The 11041-nt window shown below is 64.1% G+C and overlaps 2 protein-coding genes across 3 annotated transcripts; both read right to left on the bottom strand.

Moving 5' to 3' along the window:
* Positions 1-200: 200 nt before the first annotated feature.
* Positions 201-5299, bottom strand: NEU1 (neuraminidase 1). 2 transcript variants are annotated; one of them, XM_083881638.1, is made up of 6 exons: positions 5216-5299; positions 4080-4272; positions 2882-3147; positions 2139-2321; positions 1376-1595; positions 201-444 (listed from the first exon to the last, which is right to left on the bottom strand). In XM_083881638.1, exons 1-6 carry the CDS (start codon positions 5288-5290, stop codon positions 224-226), a joined length of 1158 nt encoding a protein of 385 aa, XP_083737764.1. In that variant the 5' UTR covers positions 5291-5299; the 3' UTR covers positions 201-223. The 2 variants fall into 2 exon arrangements, with proteins under 2 accessions (XP_083737764.1, XP_083737765.1); XM_083881639.1 differs by having other exon boundaries at positions 2139-2318.
* A 940-nt stretch (positions 5300-6239) lies between these two features.
* On the bottom strand, positions 6240-10671 carry WHR1 (winged helix repair factor 1). Its single transcript, XM_083881799.1, has 7 exons — positions 10571-10671; positions 9753-9898; positions 9208-9303; positions 8698-8834; positions 7768-7865; positions 7044-7191; positions 6240-6493 (listed from the first exon to the last, which is right to left on the bottom strand). The coding sequence occupies exons 1-7, from the start codon at positions 10662-10664 to the stop codon at positions 6448-6450; spliced, it is 765 nt and encodes a 254-aa protein (XP_083737925.1). The 5' UTR covers positions 10665-10671; the 3' UTR covers positions 6240-6447.
* Between the last annotated feature and the right edge of the window lie 370 nt (positions 10672-11041).

The raw sequence follows: 11041 nt of genomic DNA, 5'->3' as shown, positions 1-11041 counted from the left end.
GCCCCGCCGTTCGCGCGTTTCCGCTCAGGCAGCGCCCGGGGCAGCCCCGCCCAGGGGTCCTCACGGAACCCGCGCTCGGCCAAAGCCCCCGGCGGAAGCCCCGCCCCTCCCGCCGCGCGTCGCCATGGCAACGGTTCCCGCCACCGCCCCGGCCACGCCCCCTCTCCCCGCGCGGCGATGACGTAACGCGGGTCCCAACCAATGGGTTTATTGCGCGCCGGGGTCAGAGGTCGCCCGCCAGGCTGATGGTGGCCAATGAGACGCTCTCGGTGGAGAGGCTCCGCCCCTTCTCGTAGATCAGGTAAACCAAGGGGGCGGGGCCCGGGTCCTCGGGGGGCGGGGCCGCCAGCGCCGAGTACCCGCTGGGCCCCGCCCACACGCGCAGGCCACGCCCCCACCACGTGCTGCCGTTGTCGAAGCTCCAGCGCAGGGTCAGGTTCACGCCTGGGGGCGGGGCCGGGGGGACACGCCCAGTTAGGCCACGCCCACTTTAACAGGTAAAGTCCCGCCCCCTCCAGAGAGTCCTTTGACCCCAAATTGGGACTGGGGGACACCAAGGTGGGGACACCCCCAACCCCGGGGCCATCCCTGGGTCACCTCTGTGTCCCCCCACTGTCCCCTCTGGATCCCCCACTGTCCCCCATTGTCCCCTATGGGTCGCGCCATTGTCCCCGTTGTCCCCTCTGTGTCCCCTATTGTCCACCCATTGTCCCCACAATGTCCCCTGTGTGTCCCCTCCATGTCCCTCCATTGTCCCGTCCGTGTCCTCCTCTGTGTCCCCTTTGTGTCCCCCCCAATGTCCCCAATATCTCCCATGTCCCCAATCCCCCCAATATCCTCAATGTCCCCAATGTCCCCAATTGTCCCCAATGTCCCCAATCCCCATAATGTCCTCAACATCCCCAATATCCCAAATACCCCAAATATCCCCAACACCCCCAATGTCCCCAATGTCCCCACTGTCCCCAATGTCCCCAATGTCCCCAATGTCCCCACTGTCCCCAATGTCCCCAATGTCCCAAATATCCCCAATGTCCCCAACACCCCCAATACTCCCAATACCCCCAATATCCCCGATATCCTGAATACCCCAAATACCCCAAATATCCCCAACACCCCCAATGTCCCCACTGTCCCCTGGGTGTCCCCAATGTCCCCACTGTCCCCTGGGTGTCCCCTGGGTGTCCCCTGGGTGTCCCCAATGTCCCCAATGTCCCCTGGGTGGCTCACGCAGGCTCTCGTGGGCCGGGTTGCTGAACAGCACCAGCCCGTGTGTCACCAGGGCCCTGTGACCCCTGTGACCCCTGTGACCCCTGGGTGTCCCCAATGTCCCCTGGGTGTCCCCAATGTCCCCAATGTCCCCTGGGTGGCTCACGCAGGCTCTCGTGGGCCGGGTTGCTGAAGAGCACCAGCCCGTGTGTCACCAGGGCGCCGGCGGCCACGGCGGGGTCGGGCAGCGCGGGGTCCACGGTGACGGCGGCCGGAGGGAGGGTCTCCCCCCCGTCCCAGCTCCGCGCCACCAGCCGGCACCGGCACCGGTACTGGGCCTGGTTCCGGATGCTCACGGCGATGGAGCCGTCGGGGAGCTCGTACGGCTGGGGAGGGGCCAGGGTGAGACCCCCGGGATGGGGAGGGGGCCAGGTGAGACCCCCCGGGATGGGGAGGGGGCAGTGAGACCCCCGGGATGGGGAGGGGGCCGGGGTGAGACCCCCGGGAGTGGGGAATGGGGAGGCACCAGGAACACCCTAAAGCCACCTGGGGATAGGGAGACACCTCGGAACCTCCTAAATCCCACCTAAGGAACTCCCCCAGCCCCAAAACCCACCTGGGGACACCCCCGGGAACCCTCCAAACCCACCTGGGGAGCCCCAAACCCACCTGGACACCCCCCAAAAACCCCCCAAACCCACCTGGGGAGGAGAAACACCCCCAAACCCACCTGGGGATGGGGGAAGACCCCAGAGAGCCCCCCCAAACCCACCTGGGAACCCCCAAACCCATCTGGGGACCCCCCAAAAACCCCCAAATCCTCCCAGGAACCCCCTAAACTCACCTGGGGACCCTCAAACCCACCTGTGGACACCCCTAGGACCCTCTAAACCCACCTGGGACCCCCCCAGGACCCCCTGGCCCCTCACCTGGCACTCGTCGGGGGTGAAGTCGTGGGGTCTCCGGGGGGCCCCGAAGGGGATGGCGGGCAGGACGCCCCCCCGGCGCCAGAGCCGCCCCCCGTCGTCGCTGAGCAGCAGCGAGACCCCGTCCCGCTCCAGCGTCCCGTGCCCGCAGAACACCAGGCGGCCCCGGAACGGCGCCAGGCGCTTCTGGGAGGGGGCAAAGGGGGGTCAGGACCCCCAAATACACCCCAATCCCCCCACAACCCCTCCAGGACCCCCCAAATCTCCTCCCCAGCCCAGTACAGGGGGCTCAGGACCCCCAAATATCCACCCAGAGCATCCTCAGACCGGTATGGGGGGGTTACACCCCGCCTGGAGCCCCAAAATCCCCCCAAATCCCCTCCAGGACTCCCCAAATCCCCCCAGGACCCCCCAAAATTACCTCCTAGACCCCCAACCCTCCCAAAATCCCCCTCAAATCCCCCTCAAACCCTCCAAAATCACCCCAACCCCCCCCCAAAATCCCCTCAAAACCCCTCCAGGACCCCTCCAACCCCCCCAAAATCCCTCCCAGACCCCTCCAAGACCCCTCAACTCCCCCCAAGCCCCCCCCAAATCCCTCCTAGACACCTCCAAGACCCCCCAAATCCCCCTCAAACCCTCCCAAATCCCCCCAAATCGCCCTCAAATCCCCCCAAATCCCCCCAACTCCCCCCCAGACCCCTCCAGGACCCTCAAAATCCCCCCAAATCCCCCCCCAAACCCACCTGTATTCCAGACCCCGGCCCGGGGGCGAAGACCTCGCCCCCCACCACCTGGGAGAGGTTCTGGGGGGGGTCCCAGGAGCGCCCCCCGTCCCGGGAGCGGAGCAGGAGGGTGCTGGGGGGTCCGCAGGCCCGGGGGGGGTGGGCGCAGCGGGCGAAGAGCAGCAGCACCTCCCCCCCCTCGACCACCAGCAGCGCCCCCAGGTTCAGCCCATCCCCCCCCGCCCAGCCGTCATCGGCCGCCACCAGCGTCGGGCCCCAGGTGGCACCTGGGGGGAGGGGACACACCTGTGGGGGGCCTGGGGACACCTGGGACCCCCCAGAGTCACCCCAGAACCACCAGGGCAACCAGAGACCCCCCACCCCCCAGAGCCCCCACCAGCGTCGGGCCCCAGGTGGCACCTGGGGGGAAAATGGGGGGGGGGGACACACCTGTGGGGGGCCTGGGGACACCTGAGACCCCCCAGAGTCATCCTGGGACCCCCAGGGACCCCCCAGAGTCACCCCAGAACCAACAGAGCCCCCACTCCCCAAAATAGTCCCCACCAGCGTCGGGCCCCAGGTGGCACCTGGAAAATGGGGAGGGGACACCTGTGGGACACCTGGGGGGACCTGGGACACCCCAAACCCCTCGAAATCCCCCCAAATTCCCCCCAAAATCCCCCTGAAATCCCCCCAAAATCCCCTAGAGACCCCTGAAATCCCCCACAAATCCCTCCTAAAGCCCCCCAAATCCTTCTGAAACCCCACCAGAGACCCCCCCAAACCCCCTCAATTCCCCCCAAACCCCCTCGGGGACCCCCCAGACCCCCTCATATCCCCCCTAAACCACCCAAATCCCCCCCAAATCCCCCTAGGGACCCCTGAAATCCCCCCCAAATCCCCTCCAAACCCCCCCAAATCCCCACCTCCGTCTGAGGACCTGTGACAGACGATGATTTTGGCCTCCAGAGACCCCCCCAAATCCCCCCAGGGATCCCCCAAACTCCCCCCAGACCCCCCGAAATTCCCCCAAATCCCCTCCAAACCCCCTCAAATCCTCCCCAAATCCCCCCCAGACCCCCCAAAATCCCTCCCAATGCCCCCCAAATCTCCCCAGGGACCCCTGAAATCCCCCCCAATCCCCCCAAATCGCCCCCAAACTGCCCCAAATCCCCTCGGGGACCCTCCAAACCCCCCCAGACCCCTCCCCAGTCCCCACCTCCATCGGGGGACCTCCTGCAGGCGATGATTTTGGCCCCCACGTCGGCGGCCGAGCGTTTCCTGCCCTCGGCACAGGCCAGGAGGGACCCCCCGGGGGTGGCGACCACCAGGGGGACGCGGAAGGTGTGGACCCCCCCCCGGGACCCCCCGCTGAGCCACAGCACCTGCTCCCGGAGCAGCCGCGGCCGGACCTGCCCGGGGGGAGAAACGGGGGTCCTGAGGGTCCCTGGGGGGGTACTGAGTGTCCCAAGGGGGTCTTGGAGGGGTCCTGAGGGTCCCTGGGGGGGTCCTGAGGGTCCCTGGGGGTCTTGGGGGGGGTCCTGGGGGTCTCAGGGGTTCTGGGAGGGGTCTGGGTGGGTTTTGGGGGGATTTGGGGGGTCTCAGGGGGGTCTTGGGGGGGATTTTGGGGGTCCCAGGGGGGTCCTTGGGGGGTTTTGGAGGGTCCCAGGAGGCTGGGAGGGGGACAGGTGGGTCTTGAGGGGTCTGGGGGTGTTTTGGGGGGGTCCTTTGGGGGGTCTTGGGGAGTCCCAGGGGGGTCTGAGGTGGGTTTTGGGGGTCCCAGGGGGGTTTTGGGGGTCCTGGGGGTGCTGGGAGGAGTCTGGGTGTCTTTGGGGGGTCTTGGGGGTCCCAGGGGGCTGGGGGTCGTGGGAGGGGTCCCAGGGGGGTCTTTGGGTGACCTTGGGGGGTCCCTGGGGGGTCCCTGTGGATCCCTTTGGGGTCTCTGGGGGGGCCTGGGGGTCTCTGGGGGTCCCCGGGAAGAATTTGGGGTCCCTTGAGGGTCCCTGGTGATCCCTGGGGGGTTCCCTGGTGGGTTTTGGGGGGGTCCCCTGGGGGTCTCTGGGGGGGTCCTTATGAACCCCTTGAGGGTCTCTGGGGGGGTCCCCTGGGGGTCCCAGGGGGGGTCCCGGTGGGCGTGGCCTAGTCCAGGTGGGCGTGGCCTAGTTCAGATGGGCGTGTCCCATAATCGGGGGCGGGGTCAGGGGTCCCATTGAGGGTCGGGGGTCCCGGTGGGCGTGTCCCATTCAAGGTGGGCGTGTCCCACCCCCGGGGGCGGGGTCTGGGGGTCTCGGGGAGGGGTCTGGGGGTCCCGGGGGGTCCCGAGGGGTCTCGGGGGGTCCCGGGGGGTCCCGGTACCGTCTCGGGGGTCGCCACCCACTCGCGGGCCGCGCCCCCCGCCGCCGTCAGCAGCAGCAGCAGCGCCGGAACCATCGCGGCCCCTTTAAGAAAACCCGGAAGTGCCGCCGGGGAGTCACGTGAGGGGCGGAGGGGGCGGGGCTCGCGCTTAAAGCGGTAACGGAAACAACGGGGGGGGGCCTTAAAGCGGCGCTGGCGGTGGGGCCCACAGGGGGGAATAAAAAAGGGTTTTTAATGATTTTATAATTGTTGTGTTGTAATTGTTGTTGGTTTGTTATTAGTTTTTGTTGACTCATGTTATTGGCTTTATTTTATAATTATTATATTGCAATTATTATTATTTGTTGTTGATCTGTTATTAATATAAACATTAATTTTACATTATTATAAATATATTATAATATGCATTATAATTTATATTATTATTGAAGTGTACAATATATATGTTATAAAATACGTATTTTAATTTATATTGTTATAAAAAATTTATTGTATATTATTGTTCTTTTTATTACACCAAAATTATTAATTTATTATTAGTTGTTATTGACTAATGTTATTAAAATTATTAGTTTTATAATATTATAATACTATTATTTTGTCATTTTCATTGATTACTATTATTGACACTATCATTAAGTTTATAATTATTCTATTCTAATTATTCTAATTATTCTATTATTATTTATAATTTTGGGGGGGAAATAAGCGATTTTATTGTTTTTTTGGGTTTTAAAGCAAAAAAAAAGAAGTTTAAAAAAATAGGATTTTTTATAATATTTAAGACATTTTAAAATTATTAAATTTTAAAATATTTTTTGGAAAATTATAACTTTTTGGGTGGAAAAAAATCAATTTTTATTTTTTGGAGGGTCTTAAAAGGGCAATGGCTCTAAAGGTGGCCTTAAAGGGGCAACGGGGTGGGGCCCACACCTTAAAAACAAAACATTGAAACCATTTTTCGGGAAAAAAATAACAACTTTATTGGTTTTAATTTATTATTTTTTTAATTTTTATTGCACTCGCCCCTCCCAGGACCCCCCGGCCCGCGGGGGGCGGGGCTTAAGGCAGAAGGGGCGGGGCCAAGACAGAAAGTCAAATTTCCTGTCTTAGCCCCGCCCATAATGGGCGTGGTCAGGGCAGGCCCAGCCCCCTGATGGGCGTGGTCAGCACGGGCCACGCCCCCTCCATGTCCTGGGGCCGGAATTGGGGGGAGGGTCCGCAGGGTCCGGTCAGGATTTGGCCAATCGCAGCAAAGGGCCCGAGGGGGTGGGGACACTGCGGACAAAGGTCACACAGGGGTCAGTCAGGGGTCAGCCAGAGGTCACCGAGGGGTCAGGGATCACTCAGGGGTCAGTGGTCACTCAGGGGTCACTCGGGTCAGTGGTCACTCAGTCACTCAGTGGTCACTCAGGGGTCAGTGGTCACTCAGTGGTCAGTGGTCAGTGGTCACTCAGGGGTCACTCGGGTCACTCAGAGGTCAGTGGTCACTCAGGAGCCAAGGGTCAGTGGTCACTCGGGGGTCACTCAGTGGTCACTAATGGGTCAGGGGTCACTCAGGGCTCAGGGTTCAATGATCAATAATGGGTCAGTGGTCACTCGGTCACTCAGGGGTCACTCAGGGGTCACTCAGGGCTCACACAGGGGTCACTAACAGGTCAGTGGTCACTCAGTGGTCACTCAGTGGTCACTCAGTGGTCACTCAGGGGTCACTCAGGGCTCACACAGGGGTCACTAACAGGTCAGTGGTCACTCAGGGGTCACTCAGTGGTCACCCAGGGGTCACTCAGGGGTCACTCAGGGGTCACTCAGGGGTCAGTGTCCATACCTGACCATCAGCTGGGCCCCCAGCAGGTCGTGCAGCAGGAACGGGACCCCCAGTTTGGTCCCCGGGGGGGCTTTTCCCCCCTGGAGCTCCCGGAGCGGGACCTGCCGGAGCCGCGAGCGCCGGACCAGGGACAGCAGCGACCTCCGACCTGGGGGCACACGGGGGTCACACAGGGGTCACTGGGGGGGTCACACAGGGGTCATGGGGTCACACAGGGGTCAGTGGGGGTCACAGGGGTCATAGGAGGGGGTCACAGGGGATGGGGAGGGGTCGGGGGGGTCATTGAGGGGTCAGTGAGGGGTCATTGAGGGGTCACGGGGGGTCACAGGGGTCATGGGAGGGGTCACAGGGGATGGGGAGGGGTCTGGGGGGTCATTGAGGGATCAGTGAGTGGTCACAGGGGTCACACAGGGGTCATGGGGTCAGTGAGGGGTCATTGAGGGGTCACAGGGGGGTCACAGGGGTCAGTGAGTGGTCACAGCGGTCATACAGGGGTCATGGGGTCAGTGAGGGGTCACAGGGGGGTCACACAGGGGTCACAGAGGGGTCTCAGGGTCACAGCAGGGTCACTGAGGGGTCATAGGGGGGTCACAGGGCTGGGGAAGGGTCTGGGGGGTCATGGGGGGGTCAGGGGTCACAATGAAGGGTCTGGAGGGTCACAGGGGGGTTGGGGGTCACTGAGGGGTCACACAGGGGTCACAGGGGGGTCAGAGGTCACACCCACCCCTCAGCAGGGCCCGGATGAAGCGCCCCACCCCCGGCAGGGAGAGCCACCAACGGCCGACGTCCCCAACGGTGAGGAGACCCGAGGACACCAGAGTGCTGGGGGACAGGGGGACAGCTGGGGACACCCCAGAGACACCTGGGGACAGCTGGGGACACCCCAGAGACACCTGGGGACAGCTGGGGACACCCCGGGGACACCCCAGAGACACCTGGGGACACCCCGGGGACACCCCAGAGACACCCCAAGGTCATGGACTGTGAGGAGCCCCGAGGACACCAGAGTGCTGGGGGACAGGGGGGGACATGGGACACCTGGGGACACCTGGGACACCTGGGGACACAGGGACACCCTCCCCGAGGGACCCCAAACCCCCTGGGCTGTCCCCAGTGTCCCTTTGGTGTCCCCTGTGCCATCCCCGTCCCCAATTCCCCCCTGGGCTGGGCTGTCCCCAAACCTCACAGAATGTCCCCAATGTCCCCAAAACCCCCCAGGACTGTCCCCAGTGTCCCCAGTCCCCCCTGGACTGTCCCCAACCCCCCGAGAATGTCCCCAAATGTCCCCTACGTGACGTCCTTGTCCCCAAATCCTCTCCAGTGTCCCCAAACCCCCCTGGACTGTCCCCAAAGCCCCCCTGGAGTGTCCCCAAACCCCTTAGGATGTCCCCAAACCCCCCCAGTGTCTCCTACGTGACGTCCCCGTCCCCAAAGCCCCCTGGACTGTCCCCAAACCCCCCAGGATGTCCCCCTGTCCCCTACGTGACGTCCCCGTCCCCAAAGCCCCCTTGGCCTGTCCCTTGGTGTCCCCAATGTCCCCAAACCCCCCAGAATGTCCCCCAAACCCCCCCAGTGTCCCCTACGTGACGTCCCCGTCCCCAAAGCCCCCCCAGGACTGTCCCCAAACCCCCCAGGATGTCCCCCTGTCCCCTACGTGACGTCCCCGTCCCCAAAGCCCAGCTCTCTCAGGGTTCTCTGCTCGAAGCTCAGCTCGGGGGTCGCCGCCACCGCCCGCTCCAGGAACCGCCGGACTGTCCCCTCCTGGGGGGTCCCCGAGACCCCCGACAGCACCTGGGGGGACATGGGGGGTCACTGGGGTCAACCAGCCCCTCCTGGGGGGTCCCCGAGACCCCTGAGAGCACCTGGGGGTCAGTGAGGGGTCACTGGGGTCAGTGAGGGGTCATTGGGGTCACCCAGCCCCTCCTGGGGGGTCCCCGAGACCCCCGACAGCACCTGGGGGGTCATTGGGGTCACTGGGGTCACCCAGGGGTCATTGGGGTCACCCAGCCCCTCCTGGGGGGTCCCCGAGACCCCTGAGAGCACCTGGCGGTCAGTGAGAGGCCAGTGGGGGGGTCATTGGGGTCACCACGCCCACCCTGGCCACACCCACCCTGGCCCCGCCCACCCCTGGCCACGCCCACCCCTGGCCACGCCCACCCCTCACCTTGTCCCTGTAGGTGTCCAGGCTGACCACGCCCAGAGTGTCCGAGCCCAGCCCCAGGTGCAGCAGCCGGACACGACCCTCGGCCTGGAGACGGGCCTGGGGGGGCACAGGGGGGGTCAGGGGGGGGAATAAAGGGGTCCTGGGGGGTCAAGGGGGGGTCAGAGGGGTCGCGGGGGGTCAAGGGGGGTCCCAGGGGGCTCAGGGCAGTTCTGGGGGGGGTCAGGGTGGTTTTGGGGGCTCAGGGGGGTCTCAGAGGGGTCTGGGGTCTCACCAGGTGCCGGTCCACGGCCGTCCTGTGGGGATTGGGGGGGGGTTGGGGGCTCAGGGGGCTCTCAGGGGTCTCAGGGTGGTTTTGGGGGGGTCCCAGGGGTCTCAGAGGGGTCTGGGGTCTCACCAGGTGCCGGTCCACGGCCGTCCTGTGGGGATTGGGGGTCCCAGGGGGCTCAGGGGTGTCCCTGGGGGCTCAGGGAGCTCAGGATGGTTTCGGGGGGGCTCAGGGCGGTTTTGGGGGGTCCCGGGGGTCCCAGATGGGTCTGGGGTCTCACCAGGTGCCGGTCCACGGCCGTCCTGTGGGGCACCAGGCTGTAGAGCTGATGGCGCAGAACCAGCGGGGGCAGCGAGTCCCCGAAGAGCCCCCGGGGGAACAGACCCCACACGGCCCCCAGGGCGGCCTCGATGGCCCGGGGGGAGCCTGGGGGGCGACGGGCGGCCTTGGGACCCCCAAAAACCGACCCAGAATTCCCAAAAACCCCCCAAAACCGACCTGGGACCCCTAAAAACCGCCCAAAACCGACTCAGGACCCCCAAAAAACCCCCCAAACCGACTCAGGACCCCCAAAAAAACCCCCAAAACCAACCCGGGACCCCCAGAAACTCCAGGAACAGCCCTGGGACCCCCAAATGCAGAACCGAGACCCCCAAAAACTCACCCAGGACCCCCAAAAACTGACCTGGGACCCCCAAAAGCCCCCCGGGACCCCCAAAATCCCCCCAAAACCAACCTGGGACCCCCCAAACCCCCCCCACAGACCCAGGACCCCCCAAAACTGACCCAGGACCCCCCAAACCCCCCCAGGACCCCCCAAACCCCTCCCCACAGACCCAGGACCCCCCAAACCCCCCAGGACCCCCCAAACCCCTCCCCACAGACCCAGGAGCCCCCCAAACCCCCCAGGACCCCCTCAGGATCCCCCAAACCCCCCCGGGCCCCACAAAAGTGACCTGGGACCCCCCCCAGAACCCCCAAAACCGACCCAGGACCCCCCAACCCCCCCCCACAGACCCAGGACGCCCCAAAACTGACCCAGGACCCCCAAAACCACCCCAGGACCCCCCAAACCCCCCCCCCGGGCGGTGCCGGTACCGTCAGGCCGCGGTTCCTCCCCCGGGAGCTCCGGGCGGCGCCGTTTGGGCCCGAGGCCTCCCTGGGGGTCCCCGAGGCGGCGGCGGCGGCTCATGGGGGGATTTGGGGGGTTGGGGGGGATTTTGGGGGGATTTGGGGGGTTTTTGGGGGGTCCCGGTGCCCCCGGTGCCGATACCGGCAGTGCTGGGCGCGGGGTGATGACGTCAATGCGCGGCGCGGAGGTGATGACGTCAGGGCGTGGCGCGGGAAGGAACCATTTTGAGCCAAAGGAAAAGGGGCGGGAAACAAGCCGATGACGTCATGGGACGGAACCATTTGGAGCCAAAGGGGGAGGGAGGGAAAAGGGTTTGACCAATGGGATGAATGGGCTGAACCATGTGAGGTTTGAGGGGAATTGGACAGAACCAAGTGTGATCTGGGGGGGTCAGAAAGAACCAAGTGTGTTCTGGGGGGGATTGGACTGAACCAAGT

Source organism: Zosterops lateralis, assembly GCF_965231275.1.
Source record: "Zosterops lateralis genome assembly, chromosome: 35".
NCBI classification, from domain to species: domain Eukaryota; kingdom Metazoa; phylum Chordata; class Aves; order Passeriformes; family Zosteropidae; genus Zosterops; species Zosterops lateralis.
The sequence above is the reverse complement of the archived record's forward strand: the minus strand, read 5'-3'. Positions and strand labels throughout refer to the sequence as shown.